The following is a 19,200-nucleotide window of genomic DNA, read 5'->3' as shown; positions in this document are numbered from 1 at the left end:
TGTAGTCAGTAGGCAAAATACTCGATATACTATTAAATAATATTTATATCGTATGTATATAAAATAAAATACTTCCCTATTCTAAATTCATTTGATTTATCCATTGTAAACTGAGATTAACTGCATTTTTTATTCGGCATTAAAGGATACGCCTAGACTCGGAAACCTGACAGACACTATTGGGTAAATGATACAAGACACCACAAGCAATGCTGCTTTCCAGACTCGGATTTGAAATATGAAAATATATATATAGTCTGAAATGGCACTCTTCTAATGTTTCTAAACACTTTCAATGTTGATGTTACTAACGAATTAGTAGTATTAATATTTTAATGTTACTAAATACGTTTTTTGTAATTAATCCAGACGAAATCCGTTTTGAGTAAAAATCCTAAATCCGAGTTGTCTGGAACGCATCATAAAACCGCATTTTTTATCAAGACAATGATATTTATTAATAGTTTTAAAGCTAATAAAATGTATTCGTTTAACACGATAATTTGCTTATAGTAAACACTTTGAGCAAATAATTTGCTCAGAGTTAATAAAAAGGCTGGAATGTTAGTTGACTTTATAAAGTAGTGTTTGTCGGTTCTAGGCGGTGCTTGTGACTTCCTCTCTTAGTTTCAGTGGGTGCACACAGGAGTTCAGCTTAGTATGTTGCTAGTTTTAGCTTGGAGAGATGGGAGACCTCCAGTGCTTGCAAGACTTTATCAGATGTTTGGATGAACAGTCTTTACCCCGAATCCTCCAGATTTGCTCTGGGGTTTATTTCCAGGGTAGGGCCACATGCTTTTAAACTCTATATATGTTGTATATGTCACTTTTTCCAGGAAACAACGAAACTTTGACAAAGTTCTAAGAAAGACTGCTTTTTACTCTAATCTTTAATCATAATGTCAATGTGAATAATTTTGTAATTTTGTCCCAGATTTTTATTATAAATGTATTTTAATTATAATGGTCACGCTTTTTGTCTAAAATAAGAATAGGAATAAGTGAGCAAAAGTTTATTGTAAGAGTAGGCTACTGTATTACTATACCTAACCTACGGGGTTTCCTACAACCTGCTAGATGCGTAATTTCTACAAAATATTATCCGACGTTTTTTAACTATTAATTATAATATAACTTACAAAGGATCGTGGCAAAATTTAAGATTGACTTTATTGTCTTTAAGTTTGGTGTCCAATATATCCTGTCAAAAAACATTTGTAACAACCCATAATGTTATAACTGCACGTAGTGTAATAGCTGCACGTAATGTAATAACTGCACGTAACTGTACATGATGTAATAAGTATTACATTATTAAGGTAATTATTTTTTTAAAACCTGATAAAATAATGAGCTCATAATGTAATAACAGTCATTATATTATGAGAAATTTGTCACACTATAAATCTTTAAAAAAATCTTCTTAATATTGTAATGGATTTCTTTAAAACAAAAACATTGTATTGTACTGCATTCCTTTATATTTTTAGGTTATACATACTTTATTTTACAGTGTCACTGTTACAGTGTAATTATACATTTAAGTATAGAGTAACAATAATTAACAACATACTGTAAAGGTTTAGGGTTTGGTTGCACGTAGTTATGCATAATTTAGTGTTATTACTTTAGTAATTACATGCAACATGTGAAACATAGTAAAATAAGGTTTTGCCCATTTTTGTACTTTTTAAAAATTAAAATCCAGTCTTAAACTACGTACAAAAGTTAAAACATTTATGGGGGGGGGGCATTTTGTATTATTTTGATTAAACAAAGCTTTCAAATATGTCAATTTATTAAAGAGCAGCTCAAGCAAGGATAATAGATATAAACAAGGTCCCACAGTTATATAGATGGTTTTATCTGATGCATGTGCTTCACTGCTGTTTGAACTGCTTAATTTAAACTTAGTAATTTACTTGTTATTTATTTTGCTTGTTATTAAAAGTAAACTACTCTCAGGGCTCAACGCAAAAAAAATGTATACTGGCCCGGTCGGTCCAATGGTTGAGGTTTTCACTTGCCCTGCCAAAATTTTCACTGGCCCCACCAAAAAAGATTTCCGTGTCACATATTTAAAATAATAATAGAAAAGTCTAATATAATTACATACATTTTATTCAATATTTGTTAAGTCAATTGGCGATTTTAAATGTAACCTCTAATTTAGAAATTTCACAATACTCTCATCAGGGTCAGTAGTTCAGGTATATCAGAATTAACTGTGCACAGAAATGGAGAACTATTAAAGAAATCTTGTAAGGACCAATAATAATAAACCAATATTAATAAAACAGTGTTATTAATATGCTGTGTTGATATGTGTCTCGATGCGCTTAAAATTCTCTTCATTACGTCTTGCCATTAAGGTCAGTGAACCAGATGAAGGGTTATCGGCAGCCCTTTTAGACACCATGAACGCTATATGCTGTCAGCTTTTCTTATGCGCTGCAAGGTTTTGTTTACAGTTGCTTGTTCCAACGATAAAGGCACACGACTTGTATGCTTTACCTGGACTCTGACGGCAAACTGTGCATAACATTTCATTGTTTCTTTCGCCATGTTTTACCCAAGTAAATATCTGCTTCCAAGATGTTACATAATTATGTTTCCTTTGGCCTTATAAGTAGAGGGCGCCGGCGCCACCGCCATCTTAAAGTTTTGTTGCTATACCAGCTGACATAACACGCAACAGTGTCCACAACTACTAATAATGTTGGAGAAACCTTATTGCTGAGAAGTTAACATTAGCAACGCTTAAAATGTGTTTCGATGGTAACACTGCATAAGAATACAGTTAGTGTTCAGAATTTAGTGACTGAGGGCCTAGCACTGGACCAATAGAGCCAATTGACAAAGCTGTTTACTGGCCCAAGCGTCTCTCTTGCTGGCCCCAGGCCATCAGGCAGTCCTTTATATTGAGCCCTGACTCTAGAAGGACTTTGTTGATATTGATTTTATTGCAAAGTCTAACGCAAGTTAAGTTTGGACGACAAAGATTGTTTGTTTATGTTCACGGGCATCAGTGGGCCATTTTTAAGGGGACTTTCCCAATTTAATGCACTACTTTCACTCCCTCCAATAATTAATTTCCTGTTAATTGACATGTTTAGTTTCAGCGCAGTACATTGTTAAAAACAAATATAAAGAACATTTGAACGTACATTGCAAATATTACATACTGATTTCATCGTATGCTGGAAGACTGAATAAAGTCTATGCGTGTATATATAGATCTGGCTTTCTTTTACTCTCTGTACTGTTTTACAACAAAACTCCATGTCTCCATGATGCCATGTTTTTATTCTTCAAGTGATCCCTTTTCTGCATGATTATGAGATTAACTTTGTGCCTGTGCATCGTTTGCACGGCACGGTGCTTCCTACCCAACAATAGCGCACGTGCATAGAGCTAAATGAGTTCATGATGGTGTCTTTTTGGTTTACGGACAAATACACATAAAGATGGTTCAAAATAGCTGTCTTAGTTAGTATCATAGTAAACAATTCATTACCTTAAACATTTTATTGCGTTTGGTCTTATAGGCCTACCTAGTGAACTAAATAAGACAAGAAGAGAGAAATCACTCACTGCTATGACTGGCTAACTGTAACTTTGTAACACAGATTAATCCATATTTATTTTAAATAGGCTAAATTACTTTTTTGCCAAAAATTCAGAGTGTAAAGAAAACCTTTAGAAAGTTACTGCAGTTAACATGAAATATTTAGTTTCATTAACAGACAGTTATTCAGATATAAGAAAAAAAGGTTTAAAATTCAGCCTGAGCCTTACATTATGTTTAAACCTGTGCCAGTAATGCATACAGTCAGTGCAGTAGCTTATAGGGATATTTATCTAATGTGGGGTAATATGAAATAATCAGCAATCATGAGATTCATGATTTATTGATACAGGTTGCACATTGTTTTCTTTCATGGACTATGGACCCCGTAAAGTAGCCTAGGCCACCCCTGGCCAACCCATTTAATTCTAGTTCTACCTCTGTTCGTATATAGGCCTAACCTTACACAGTATTTAGGCTATTTTTTAATTTTATTCATTTATTATTTTATTATACCTTCATTGAAGGTATGAAAATCCTAGAATCGCCCCTGTTTATGTTGTTGCTGCTGAAAGCATTTATAACTTTAAATGGGAAAATGCAACACATGGTATGGTTGCTGTAGCCAATGAAAAGATTAATCGTTAAAGATTCACAGAAGAAAAGACTCTGTACTGATGGTAAACTTGCCAGTCTTTGCATGTATGCAGTAGCTGTAGGGAACCTGGCAAACGTTTTACTTCCGCAATTTTATTTATGATGAGTTGATGTTAATTACTTCTGAGAAGTATGTTGTTTTATTTTTAATCTTATTAAGCTGTTTTTAAGATACAAGTCTTCCTGTATACTGATGTAGACATTGGTCCTGGCCTTGGCATGGCATGTAGAAAAATACAGTACTTACAATAATGTATCATCTAGGTAAAAAAAGAAGCGTATCCATCAAGTTTGCAAAGCAGCAGTTTACCAAAAATCTTAATTACAAAAAACAAGAGGGCTGGGGGTCAAGCCAAGAGATACATGGCACACAGAAATTAAACCAAGGCCAGGTACTACCCCACATAAACAATAGATCAACTTTAGGTCCTGAAATCAACACTCTAAAAATGATTTTTTATACGTGCTGGGTTAAAAATTACCCAATGTATGGTTGTTGTTATGTAACCATGGGTTATAACAACCCAGCAGTTGGATTAAAACAACCCAGCAATGTGTTTTGTCCAATATTTACCCAACATGGATTAAAAATAACACAGATATTTTTAAAGTAAAGCATGAAGAACTAATGCTAGATTGTCAGGATCCAAACGCCACAGTCTGACAAAATATAAATATAATACATTCAGCATAGGAGTCAGGATTTCAGCCACATTCAATGACATCTCAGACGTGGTAGAGAACTAGAGAGTGGTAGAGAGTCCATAGTAACCAATGCACTATAATGAGGACAGCATTAGGATGATTCTAATGGCCCTGATGCCAGGACAAAACCCAATACAAGAACTCAGTGTCAGAGTCTGAACAAAAAACACCTACAGGGATGACAGTCTTTGCTTAAAAGTTATTTAGAAATATGTTTTTATGACATTCCTATTTATCCAGAATTAGCAAATAATAGTTGCATAACTGGGGTACAGAAACGTTTTTTATTAAGTGCATACAAATAAAAATTTGTGTTTCAAATCATGGCAACTGAATTAAGCTTGCTGTTATCACGAAATAAGTAAAAAAATTGTATGAAAATGTTCGCGTTCACAATGTAGCCTAATATAAGTTTCATGAGTCCTGTCTGTGTCTGCTCTGTGTAGTCTACCTGCTTTCCCTCCTGTTCATCTGTAGCTCCGCCCCCTTGTTTGTTACTATGTACATTCATTGAGCACTGCCTCTTGTCTGTTGTCATAGTTACTCATTGTCTCTGTTTTGTTATTGTCTGTTTTCATGTTTAAATACCCTGTCTGTTCAGTGTCTGGTTGTCAGTCAATGTTAGTGTTACTCCTGAGTTTTCTGTGCCTGCCTTGTGTTCCTGTTGTTTGTTTTTAACCCTTTTGGATTTATAATAAATACTTAAAGCTGCATGTGGATCCGTACCTTGCCTTTGCTTGTCTTGCCTACCATCAACCGTAACAATAAGCCTACCTTTAACCTTTTATTTTAAAATAATAGCTTATTTTCATTACATATTAACAGTAAAACTAAAATCTAAAAAGAAAATGTAATTTAAAAATGTAATTGTGCTCAAATTTATTAAGGTAACTATTATTGTAAACAATGTTTCTCTTATACATTATGTGCTGGTATTACTTAATGAACTGTTATTACATTACAAGTTACTGTGTTCTCATATAAAAACATTATGAGCTCAAGATTTCATTATGTATTGGGAAGATTATTACATGAACATTTTATTACATTAATGTTTACATTGCTAAGGGTTCTGAGCCATGACAAACAGAAAGGTACAGTGATCATAAATAAATAAAACACAAATTGACCGATCAGAACCTAACTGTTTTATAAAATGGTGAACATGTTTGAATTCTGCAAAAAATTGACCCAGCTGACTTTGCAAATATTGAGCATGTTGATATATTATCTTTTTCAGGGTCAGTGTATGAGCTCTCAGGGAGTGAAGTGTGTTTATCAACTGGAGACCTGGTGAAGGTCATTGGTCTAAATGCCTTATCTGTATTTTGTGAAGAGATTGCAACTGGAAATTCATTCGAATTGTCTGCAGAATACTCAGGTCAGCCCCTAAACTACAGAAATATACAGATGTTGACAAGTAAAATATTATACACCAGTGGTTCTCAACCACAGCGAACTTTCAAATAATACCTATATATATATATATATTCTAAGAGTGTGTGTGTGTGTGTGTGTGTGTGTGTGTGTGTGTGTGTGTGTGTATATATATATATAGACACACACACTCTTAGAACTAATGTGTTAATGACATCACATTAAATTAAATGCATATATATATATATATATATATATATATATATATATATATATATATATATATATATATATATATATATATATATTCAAAATAACAAAGGCTGAAAAAGTTGAGAACATTATAATAACCATTTACACCAGAGCTGTGTAAGACAATAGATATAGCTCTTGTTTTGTGTTATTATTTGCTACAAATTTATATTAAGTAGTAAGTCACCAGAGGCAGACACTACTTAAGTATTTTTACTTTCTACATAAAAGAAATTTTTTAGGTATTCATATTTTATCCGTGTTTTTCTTTGGAAAACATACATTCCAAAGCATATTATCATAATTTTTACTCCACTACATTTCATAATTTCAAGTATTTGGTTTATATTTAAGTATTTAAGTACATTAAACATCTAGTATTTTTTTTACTTAAGTTACACAAGTTCGCATTAACATGTAATCGATAGGGAATGAGATAAAGCATATTTGGCATGCTGTCCGAGGAGAGTGCTCCGAGCTCGGAATTTTAGCCTGAACCCAGAGTACTTCCCCCTCTTTAACTGTGATAAATGAAACTAGATGAGAGTGAGGTGATGGGGTGGAGGAGGGATGCTGCCAAAGATATGTCACGGGACAGAGGTGAGGGACTGCTATTTATAGCAGCCTGATCTCACGAATTTCCGTGGGATAGTCACAACATTTTTTGCTCATTTTTCTGTGGCATTCTCAAGGATTGGTTACTCAACTGTTTTGTCCTATTTTCTTACCATTGTTGTTTCGGTTTAGGGTTAAATTTACATAAAATGACATTCTTACCCAAACCCAACTCTAACCCCAACGACAGGCGACAATTGTTTAAAGTTTAGAAAATATAACAGAATAAATCAGAAAAAAGAGTAAACCAATAGTTAAAGTGACATACTAATGCAAACACCAAATTTAACCCTCAACCGAAGTGAAAATGATTTGAAAATAGAAAAAAGCAGTTGAGTAACCAATCCTTAAGAATGCCATGAAAAACAGAATGCGGAGATCCGTGAGAGTGTCACGGAGAAGTGAGCAAAAAATTCCGTGACTATCCCACGGAACTTTGTGAGATCATGTTGCAGCATAGGCACCTCTTTGCACTGATTGGTTGGATCACATGAGCATGCTCCTCCCGAACTTAGTTAAATAAACTTTATAAAAAGTGCTTTTACTCAAGAAAAGTAAAAGTAACCAATTTTTATGTAATTAGGTATTAAATCCATTTTAATATACAATATAAAAGAATGTTTCATTGAAAACATTGAAATGTAGTGAACAGTTTTTGGTAAAGTAATTTTTTCCCAAGACAAACACTTTACTTAAAATACTCAAGTAGTGTCCGCCTCTGTAAGTCAAAAACCAAGCCAACCAGCTCTAAGATGAAAGGTTGTTATTGTTAAAATACATTTGGAGAGCATCTTTGATTCAATGGAAATCATTCATATGATATTTTTATATATATATATTTTATATGATTTTTTGTGCTATTTTTTCTTTGCTTTGCACTCAAAGTGTAGCTAAACACTAGGATGATAGATTTGAACAAGTATGCTCTTTATCTTTGTGTTTCTCTCAAGGTCAGTTCACACTCATCGCAGAGGACCTACCATACAATACAATAGAGGAAATTGTGGGTTTGTGCCCCATCGGCGTGGACGCGTGCGGCTCGTTCAGCTTTAAAAGTAGAAATAAGCTAAATGTAGAAAATTTCACAGTACCCGCTGAAGAACCGTTGACACTTATATTGATAGAGGTTGCTGAAGATGGAACGAGACAAGCACGGTGTCAGCTGACTGGGCAGAACATGGTCTCTGCAGAGATACTCCTTCCTCTATCTCTTAAAGGGGAGTTTTATGAGTGCGAGTGTGACCGTGGGTACTCTTTACAGGAAATCATGACATCAGCCAGGCTAAAAACCAGACGCTTCCGAAGCACACATGCGAAAAATATCGGAGGCCCAATTATATTCAGCCCAGTTTATGAAATTAAAGCCATTATGCACAGTAAGTACTACTTTTGTGTTCTACTCTATTACTCACAGAGTAGATAATAATATAGTTTACTATACTCAGTCCCATTCTTTCCATTTATCCAAGTAGGTCCCAGTGTATAATGTCACATGAGCATGTGTATATACAGTACTGTGCAAAAGTCTTAAGCCCTATTTGGACAGGATTCGTTTTACGGGGGTAGATAGCGTGATGTAATTTTACCACAGGGCGTCTGTAATATTGATGGTCAATTCACACGGGATTAGAAGTGGAAGTGGTAACTCGATTACGTAGTAGCACGTCACCTCTCTCGTCATCACGTGCACATTACCTTGCTTCCTGATATCACATGTGCAAACAACATGACACAGATGAGGAAAACTCGAAACACTGTGTTTAATTTCAGTTTGAGGAGAACGTCAGTTTCAGAAACAGTTCCGTGCCTCTGAGAAGTAAATTTGACTTTTTTTAAGTCTGTTTCGTGGTATTCAGGAACTGACTTGCCACTGACTTGTTTTTCTGCCTAGAATGCAAGTAAATGCTTCTTTAAGGGCTTTTATATTTGAAAGAAACCTGCAAAATAACAGGACATTATTAAATTTACGTGTAGATTTACAGCTGTTATTTTCGCACTGTATTAGTATTACCTGAGATAAATTCTCCTGACCTTTTTACAGAAGGTAAAAGTCGCTATAATCTTTACTGACATTGTCCGTAATGATTACTGACATTGAGCATTTGGACAGGACTAAAATCAATGAGAAGCTCTGATAAAAATGGCTTTACCCCACCTCCCTATGTATGTAAAACTAATCCCGTCCGAATGGTACCTTTGGCCACCACAACCAGCTTTGTTGTTTTAGCAAAGGTGTAATGTCCATCCATATTTATTTTTTCTCTTTTTATGAATATACAAACATAAAATAGAGGAAACATGTACACAAAATTACAAACAAAACAATTTTCTGAACTAAATGTATTCTTTAGGCATCAGTCGGTATTTAGTGAGGACTTATATCAGTGACTTAATGTGACATCAAAAATACGAACATGTACATACATGTTGCTCGCATAATATTGTAGCCCAGTTTGTGCTGAACACAGTGTTATGAGACTTTTGCCATTATATTGTTTTTAAGCAACTGAAAAAGCACAAATGTCAGTGCTGGTCAAAACTGCTCAAGGATGCAAAACCACCCAAGGACCCCAGAGGGTTAATATAAAGGTTTAAGAGATCCTGCAATTTCCTGCTATTGCACAAGTAGAAGAGAAGTTAATCCAAAATACTTGACACTTCAGCTGTTTTAATGCAACATAAAAATGTCCTGTATTTTCTGGTTGCATTCTAATAGAGACTGAGAAACATTTATATATAATCACTATACCATTGCAAAAACAACTCATCTAATGATGGCATTGTAGCCTAAGACTTTTGCACAGTACTGTATGTATATTTATACTTGCAGGTGTTGAATTAAAGAGTGGTTCACCCAGAACTCTTAAGGTTTTTTTACCAAATCAAATCTTATGCCTTCAGTACACTTTGAATAAATATTACAGTACAAGTCACATGGAACAAAAACCATACAGCATATACATTCAACACATTCAGCATATACATTCATCACACCTCATTCAACATTCAAAATGGCAGTGGAAAAAGTAAGTGAACCCTTAAAATGAATAACTGGTTGACCACTCTTGGCAGCATAACCTTAACCAGGCGTTTCCTGTAGCTGTGGATCAGACCTGCACATCGAGGAGGAATTTTAGCCCATTCTTCCTGGCAGATGTGCTTTAGCTCTGTCATATTCTTTGGACGTCTCTATGTGTAAAGCCCTCTTCAATTCAATCCAAAGCATCTCTATTGGGTTGAGGTCTGGGTTTTGACTTGGCCACTCTAAAAGGTGGATATTGATTTTGTTGAAGCCATTCTGTTGTGGACTTGCTCCGGTGTTTTGGGTCGTTGTCTTGTTGCATCACCTTTTACACAGTTTCTGCTGACGTACAGGCATTCTCAAATTATCCTGAAGAATTGTTTGCTATACTTGGGAATTCATCTTCCCCTCAATGATTGCAAGGCCCTGATCCAGCAAAGAAGGCCCAAATGTTTTCTCCACCATACTTTACAGTTGGGGTGATGTTTTTATGATAATATGCCGTGCCCTTTCTCAGTAATGGGAGTAACACGTTACAAAGTAACGCTTTGCTTTGATTCCACTACTTTTATCAGTAACGAGCATGTAATGTAGCAATTATTTTTTTTAATTCAAGTAACGCAGTTACAGTTACTGAAATTTTAAAAAATTTCAATGAAAGTTTGTTACTCGCATTACTTTATTTTGTGAAAAATGAACACTTGCAGACAAGACATTTCTGATTTAAGGTCGCAGGACCGTGGTGGGCGGCGCAATGAATCATTAAACTTCATCATGGCAGTGCGTATAGAATGAACGTAAAAAATCTAAATGGGACAACAACATACCTTTGTTTAAAGATTGTGTGTCTCAAGTCCATCGGTCTGTTTGTAAAATATCTTTGCCAGCTGTCATTCAGGGTTGTTTCTTTAAATCATTGATGAGTCTTCGTTGTGCTCTTGGTGTCATTTTGACTGGGTGTTCACTTGTAGAGTAACAACAGTCCCAAAGCTTCTCGATTTGTAGATTGTTTGCCTAACTGTAGACTGGTAAATTTCTAAACTCTTTAGAATAACGTTGTAACCCTTTCCAGCAACCAAGCAAGAATTCTTGATCATAGTTCATCCTAAAGCTCAGGGCCAAGGCATGGTTCACATAAGCATAATTCTTCTTCTGCAGGGCAAACTCCAAAAGTTTGAGGGGTTTTATCAGTCAAAGTAGCTGTAGTCTTCAGTTCTCCTTTAGATTGTATTCCTCCTCACTTACTTAAAGATCTTTTTTGAATTTTTGGGCCCTAGCATTCTATCTATTGTAAACAACTCTTTGAGTAATGGAGTTGTGCCACCCTGTCTTAAGCAAACAGTGGTCTCGCGTTTACTCAAAAATTCAGGCCTTGACTATGTGGGATTTCAGTGCCGCATGTGACACGGTAGACCATTCAATCCTTTTGAAATGCTTGGAGGACAATGTAGGTACCAAGGGTACTGCTTTAAATTGGTAAAGGGATCATATAACTCCACACTCCACTGGCATTCAGTCCAGAACAGGATTGATTTAAAAATTCTATTGATGGTTTTTAATGCAATCCACAACATCGCCCCAAGTTATAACATATCTCTTAGAGTACACATTAGTGTTGATTCTAATGTTGATAGTGTAGACACTAAATGCGTTGTCCCAGAATCCACCCATCTCTGTGTTATTATTGAAACAACACATTTTGTGTTACTTTTAACAAATTTTAACACAAAACCAACACAAAATGACACATAATGTGTTAAAATGACACATAATGTGTTAAAAGCTTAACGCACAAAGATGTGTGAAAAATTAACACATCCTTTCAAAGAGTGTACTATTATTAAGTTATTGCTGGCAGTTCCTCGTTCCTCAAATTTTTTTGGAAACAGACTCCCTCTGTATTTTCGGCAGGCTTCAACTGTAAAAGGTTTCAAGTCAGTTAAAACATTTCTTATAGACCTTTTGCGAGTTACGTCACACACGCATGTAGTGGCAGAAAAACAGTGAAAATGAATGAGACACGAGTGAAACGAACAATATAACTCACTAGAAAATGTTTTGTTGTGCTGTTGAGTGTCAGAATAGGAATGCCAAAATAGATGACCTTCATTTTTATAGTATAGCGTCGTCGAAGACACTATTTGAAGATAAACGTAGGTGTTTATGGTTGCAATAAAAGCCCTCAACCGGACAGACTGGAGTGATGAAATCATCTGAAAATCTTTTAATAATTTGAATGGAAAATAATTAGAGAAGATATTCGGTGTTCTGTCGAAGTCTGATCCCTCTATGTGTCTCTTATAGCACTTTTATCACGTTACGTTTATAATTTATTTAGAGATATTAAAGATTTGAATTAGTTCATAATATCAATAATATTACCATTTATTAAAGTTTTCGTATTTTTTTCGTTTTCTATTACTTCTTTTTACCTTTCGAAATTATGATGTTTACTAATAAATATATAAACATATCACACACACACACACACACGATGTAAAGTGTTAATAATATGTAAACAGGCCTATACAAATTAATTTGTATGTAAACATAATAGTTTTAGAACAAACACGTAGGCTATAAATATAAGAAATTGAAAACAGGAAATGATGAAATATTTAATAAATGATATTATATAGAATACATGATAGTATTGCTCTTATAAGTACTTCCGCGATTCATACTGTAAAAATAATTGATTTACCAATAAAGAACAATAAATATACATTACATACATGCACACATATCAGTAGCCAAGCCATTTAAACTTTTAATTTATTTAAAAAAATAAACGTGGCTTGGTGAAGACGTTATAAGGAACATTACACTTAAGAGAAATATAGGGGAAACAGACTTCTACAGAACACCAGATCCTTAAAAATCACAGTTTAATGCTAAAACACTTCACACAGCTATTGAGAAGCATTCACTTTCTGCCACCAGTTGGGCTCCGCCCACAAAAAAGTAATCTCTGTTTGCCAACACGCAAAAGGTCTATATATACAGTGAGGAAAATAAGTATTTGAACACCCTGCTATTTTGCAAGTTCTCCCACTTAGAAATCATGGAGGGGTCTGAAATTGTCATCGTAGGTGCATGTCCACTATGAGAGACATAATCTAAAAAAATCCAGAAATCACAATATATGATTTTTTAACTATTTATTTGTAAATATATATATATAGATTGGGTCTCATTTATAAAGCGTGCGTACACACAAAGCGGGTCTGGAAACATGTGTACGCCAGTTCCCAGGATGGGCTTGCAGGGTGGGATCTGAGGATTATTCATGTGCACACACTTGCAGGTGATCTCATTGCTTTGTTTTATAAGTCTTTTTCGGCGTATGCCATTTTTGACTTTTGTGCGTATACGTAGACTTATAGTTTACGCACAGTTTTGTAAATAAGACTCATTATGTTTGTCAATAACCTTGACTTAGATGAAGATCAAATCACATTTTATGACAAATTTATTCAGAAAACTATTAAATTCCAAAAGGTTCACATACTTTTTCTTGCCAATGTATATTACATGTTGGGGAACTGTTGGGGAAAATCTGATGTGAGACATTATATTGACAGTACATTTTAAAACTGATTGTGTCTCAATATCATATATAAAGGGCTGTCAAAATTAACATGCTAGTTACGCGTTAATGTAAATTAATTTTAATGACACAAATTTTATTAATGTGGTATTAATGCAACACACAATTTGTGTTTGACCTTTGGCCTATTAACCCGCTGTTGGAAATAGTCATTAAACATCTTCTTACCTGATCTTTTTTTTACATTTTCTGATGGGTGTACCATCCTAAATGCTTAACTACAAAAGATGCGTGTCCATCCACTTATTTGTCTGACATTTTGGTTTTAAGAAAGATAAAGCTTGGTACCTGATTGATGTTAAGAGTTATTAGTGACAAGAATCAAAAAACGATCTTCTTCACGCTGTCTGACACATCTGAAGCATGCACACAGGCACGTGCCCCAATATGCACACATAGATAGTTTTAAAAATGTCTGTTTTTATAAGAATTCACACAGATATAATCTGTTATATCTTAAGTAAATGTTTGATTAACTGTTGGGGAAAAATATCTGATGTGAACATTATATTGACAGTAGATTTTAAAACTGTTTGGAATGTCAATAAAACAATAAAAGTTTAACATATTGATATTGTTTTTGACTTTGTGTGTGCCAAATCTGTTAGTTTTAAAAGTGATTTTAAGATATGGATGCAGTGATTTTGTTTTTTAATCTTAAAAAGTCTTTAATCTTTAACTGTTTATTTTTTATTAACTTTGCTGACTCTTTCACTAATAATAGACATACATTTGCATAAAGCATCCAAATTATATATTATTATTATTTATAAATATTATTTATATTAAAAACATGAAAAGTGTTAAATCAAGGTGAATTTAGAACAGATAAAAATGTGCGATTGAGTTGCGATTAACCACGAGTTAACTCATGACAATCATGCGATTAACCTAGATTTAATATTTTAATAGGTTGACAGCCCATATATATATAAAAATCTTTATCTCTTTAATGTTCACCCCATAAGCTTGATGCTTGAAATAAAAATATTTAGTAATGAATTCTTTTTGCTTTCAGTGAGGAAGGACATAGTCAAGTTTCCCTCCACCTTAGAAGTGGATGTCCAGGATGTGACAGAACAGTTTGAGGATTTAGTGTTCATAACACCGCTATCAATAGCTGAAGTTGCAAGTCAACCACAGGAATCTTTTCCTACCATGGCGGAGATCCTGGAAGGCCCAGGGGGAAATGCGTTTTTTAAGTGCAACTGGATCCAAGAACTTTATAAAGACAGGCACCTAGTACTACATGGGCTGGGCCACACACAAATGGTATTAGCCTCAACTCCGAAGGGGAGGAAGGAAAAAAAGTACTTTTTAATATCACAGGGATACAGTGGACGAATGAGGAGGAAGGCTAGGGAATTTGTATCAGTGTATGAGCTATACTTGGCATCCTGTCAGTGTCCAGGCTTGAAGGTAAGCGTGACGCGGCATTGTGAAGCAGTAGAGGAAGAAGGAATACCTGCCCTTAGTGTCGGTGATCAGCTCGAGGTTCTGGACAGGACAGTTAATTCTCCAGGGACTCAAAGTATACAGAATCTAATTTGCAAACGGACTACCGAGGTGGACGACGAAGATGATGAAGATGAGGAAGACGATAGTGAAGAACTCTCTCTGCCCCTGTTCATGGCAGGCCACTTCATGGAAAAGCTTACAGACAACAAGAAGTACAATTTAAAAGATTTAATTAACAAGTCTTTGCCTATCGATATCAAAGTTGTAACTCGAGATAAAGAGCTCGAAACAGATCCTCTGGTAGGGTTGACGTCACTTAAACTTGAAGAGACTTTCTTAGAGACCGTAGTGTTGATCAGCCTACCCAATAAACCAGATTGGTGCTTCGAGTTGCCCGTACGCTGGTTACAAATGTCACTCTGTTTCACTTCTGAGCCCCTACCTTGGCCCGATAGTGGGAGTCCTAAACTGTATGTAGAGACGGTCACTGAGGTTACAGAGAATTTCTACCATGAATATCACAAAGCCACAAACAAAGTTGAGGAACCGCCTCCCCGTCCACCGAAAAGGAAACCATCAACTACTGCTGTGCCAAAAAAGTCTTCCAAATCTAAATCAGGACTACCAAAAAAAGGCAGCAAAGTTACAGAACAACTCGAAAATCTTTCTCTGGGTAAAGCCAAAGTAAGACGGGCCCCTGCTCCACCTCTTCCTGATGATGACGATGATGTAAGAATAAACTTCTTTCACTCTTGCACAAAATTAAATAAAACTTTATAAGGTTACTAGGTTTTACAATGATGACGAACATCCTTTTTTCCAAGTATTGTATTTTGATCAAGAAGTCACATTTGATCTCCCTTTATTACAAACACTTTACAAAACAGTAATGCCATGATTCATATTGTCCATATACTTATTACCTTGGTGGTTACAAAGGCAAGTTAATAATTTTATAAAGCTCAACTGTATTTTAAGGAATGGTTCACCCCAGAATAAAGCTTTTTGTCACTGCTTGCACATTCTCAACTTATTTCTTTCACAGAACACAAAAGAAGAAGTTTGGCAGAATCTGTAAAAGTTCTGTTTTTCTTTTTTTGGAGGTTGTTACTTTGTGTTCAGTGAAAGAAAGAAAGAAAGAAAATAATATGGGTTTGGTACAGCATTCTGTCTGGATTACTATAAGATCAAAAAATTACAACAAGCACCTAGTAAATATCTCTAACTGCTGTTAGTTATGGTTAAAGCTTTTTCTGATGTTCCTTACTTAGATTTTAAATGTCTTTCTTTTCCACTTATGGTCTAGAATTCAATGGAACCACCTCCAATTTTGCCAAGAAAAAGCATATCAATATCAGACAGCATCACTCAGCCTAACACATATGTGAGAGGACCTATAATGGCAAACTCAGGTTGGTCAGGTTTTCATATTGGCCTATATTTGAATGTCAAGCACATGGCTATAACATTTTGCATGTCTTAGACAATTGACACAAATTCATTTTAAATACATGATCAAGATGTTTGCTCTGCGTGGTCCACTGCTTTAAAACTGGCATGCGTGTTAAACGATTATTAAAGTTTGAGTGTTTAAAAAAATCAGCAAGTCTGAAAAAGCAGCAAGTCTCAAAAGTGTGTGTAGGACATAAAAAACAAGCAGTGGAACCCAGATATGTATTCTGTTTATACAGCCTCGAGATGTTTTGTTTAAATTAGGGGTGGGGAACCCTGGTCCTGGAGGGCTGCTGTCCTGCAGAGTTTAGTTTGAACCCTAATTAAACACACCTGAAAAATCAAATTAAAGTCTTTCTCAATATGCGTTCTTCAGCGATCTTGAGTCCTCATGTTCTCGCCCTACGTCATCATTAATCGTCGAAGTTCAATTCCAATTCCCAAGAACGCAAGTATGGAGGACACATGAAAATACCCGGATGTGTTCTTGATATCGAGGATGCATCGAGTGCAGACTTGGGTGCTGAAATCGCGTTACACCCCAGAAGTCATTGCTGCAAAACAATGGCGGAGGTCAGGTGACCAACAGGAAGATCGCACACATCTCAATTCTCACAGGTGCGTTCTGTGTTCTCACGACCTTATGAGTTCGTTCTTCCAAGACCGATCTCTACGAGAACGCAAGTCCGTTCTTTACGTTCTTGGAATTGAGATCCAAGGATCACTTGGAAATGAAATGTGTGTTTGATTGGGGTTGGAACTGGACTCTGCGGGACAGTGAACCTCCAGGACCCGGGGTTCCCCACTCCTGGTTTAAATGATCTTTATCCTTTAAAGGCGGAGTCCACGATGTTTGAAAGCCAATGTTGATATTTGAAATCACCTTAACAAACACGCCCCTACCCCAATTGAATCTGGACCTTCTGTTGATAGACCCGCCCCACACATACGCAACCCGGCAAGGATGTCGGTTAGTAGACACGCTCCTTACTGCTGATTGGCTATAAGTGTGTTTTGGTAGTCGACCCGTCTCCTTTTCCAAAGCGTTTTTCAAACATCGTGGACTCCGCCTTTAATAATGATGTTGTGTGTTTGGGACAACAATGGTCCAGAATTAAGAAGCATGATTATTATTGAAGTGTAGAGTCTTTAAGCTCTTCTTTTCCTTCTATCTTAAACAGCAAGACGGACCTCTGACTCTGAACACGACTATGAGACGGTTGATGAAACATTTAAAAATACCCACGACAGCATCATGCACTATTAGACAGATGGCAACCTGAATTTAAGCAAAGATGAACAGATGCTCTCTCTTCAACATCCAGTGCAGAGGAAACCTCAGAAATCACAGGAAATAAAGGCCAAAGCTGAGACTGCATTTTTAATAGTCAACGTTGTTGTTACAATGGGACAAATGTACATTTAAAAATAACTTTTTTTTACAGTTTTATTAAAGATACAAAAAAGATGACAAAATGTGGTGTGGTTACTGAAAAACAAACTTGAAATAATTAACTTATTTAACTTGGTGACAATGCAAGGCTTCTGGGGTTTTAAGTCATTGGCAAACTCTGGTAATACACATCTGACAAGACGGTAATTAAACGTCATTGTCAGTTGATCTAAAATGGTCCTCATCAATGGTGGAGAAAATGTGTCCTTCGTTTCCAAGGAAGTCCACGATCTGCCTATAAAAGGTAAAGAAATCGAGATCAGCATTCAAGGAACACAGCATCATTTCATGAGAGTGGCTCATTTGCATTTCAGCTAAAAATGGCCTTTCACATTTATTCACAAGGGTTTACACTTTCAGAAAGGCTCCAAGTCAGAAAAAGTAATTTAAAATATAAGTCAAAAGGTTACTGAAAAGGCGATGAACAGCATTTTGCATAGTGTGAGCTTTTGAAGTGGTTCTGTCTTTAAATTTCCTTCTGGACAAATCATTCTTTTAAAATAAAGATGTATGGTTCTCATCAGAGGTTCAGATCTGGACCTGTTTGCTAACAGATGACCCCTGCATTCCATTTCTATTCAATTTGACCCTGGTCTTAAAATAACAAAGCAAAAAAAGTCAAATAATATAGAATAGGTCAAAATTATCAATTTTTCTTTTACGCCAAAAATCATTAGGATATTAAGTAAAGATCATGTTCCATGAATACATTTTGTAAATTTTCTATCGTAAATATATCAACTTTTTTGGATGCAGTGCTAAGAACTTTGTTTTGACAACTTTAAAGGCGATTTTCTCAATATTTAGATTTTTGCATCATCAAACTCCAGATTTTCAAATATTATCATCTTGGCCAAATATTCCTATCCTATCAAACCACACATCAATGGAAAGCCTATTTTTTTAGCTTTTAGATGATGTACGGTATAGATCTCGGTTTAAAAACATTGACTGGTTTTGTGGTCATAAGTGTTAAAAAGCAAGTAAAAAAGCTGCAGTAGTATTTGAAGAATATAAAGCTCTAAAACGCC

General features: G+C 35.3%; 2 protein-coding genes across 2 annotated transcripts in view; one reads left to right on the top strand and one right to left on the bottom strand.

Annotated features, from left to right (window-relative positions):
- Positions 1-624: 624 nt before the first annotated feature.
- On the top strand, positions 625-18,192 carry themis2 (thymocyte selection associated family member 2). Its single transcript, XM_055210678.2, has 6 exons — positions 625-782; positions 6,171-6,311; positions 8,125-8,550; positions 14,825-15,993; positions 16,571-16,676; positions 17,898-18,192. The coding sequence occupies exons 1-6, from the start codon at positions 686-688 to the stop codon at positions 17,981-17,983; spliced, it is 2,025 nt and encodes a 674-aa protein (XP_055066653.2). The 5' UTR covers positions 625-685; the 3' UTR covers positions 17,984-18,192.
- Positions 18,085-19,200, bottom strand: part of rpa2 (replication protein A2) — a 24,542-nt gene continuing 23,426 nt past the window's right edge. Inside the window, exon 9 of the mRNA XM_055210680.2 lies at positions 18,085-18,404. Coding sequence (XP_055066655.1) covers positions 18,317-18,404 — 88 coding nt within the window. The 3' untranslated portion in view covers positions 18,085-18,316. The remainder of the gene's footprint in view (positions 18,405-19,200) is intronic.

Source organism: Misgurnus anguillicaudatus, chromosome 10, assembly GCF_027580225.2.
Source record: "Misgurnus anguillicaudatus chromosome 10, ASM2758022v2, whole genome shotgun sequence".
In the NCBI taxonomy this organism is placed as follows: domain Eukaryota; kingdom Metazoa; phylum Chordata; class Actinopteri; order Cypriniformes; family Cobitidae; genus Misgurnus; species Misgurnus anguillicaudatus.
The sequence above is the reverse complement of the archived record's forward strand: the minus strand, read 5'-3'. Positions and strand labels throughout refer to the sequence as shown.

Coding starts and splice junctions, on each gene's coding strand:
- themis2 (XM_055210678.2), top strand. CDS start 686: ATGGGAGACCTCCAGTGCTTGCAAGACTTTATCAGATGTTTGGATGAA. Junction 6,312..8,124: donor ATTGTCTGCAGAATACTCAG/GTCAGCCCCTAA, acceptor GTTTCTCTCAAG/GTCAGTTCACACTCATCGCA. Junction 16,677..17,897: donor ACCTATAATGGCAAACTCAG/GTTGGTCAGGTT, acceptor TATCTTAAACAG/CAAGACGGACCTCTGACTCT.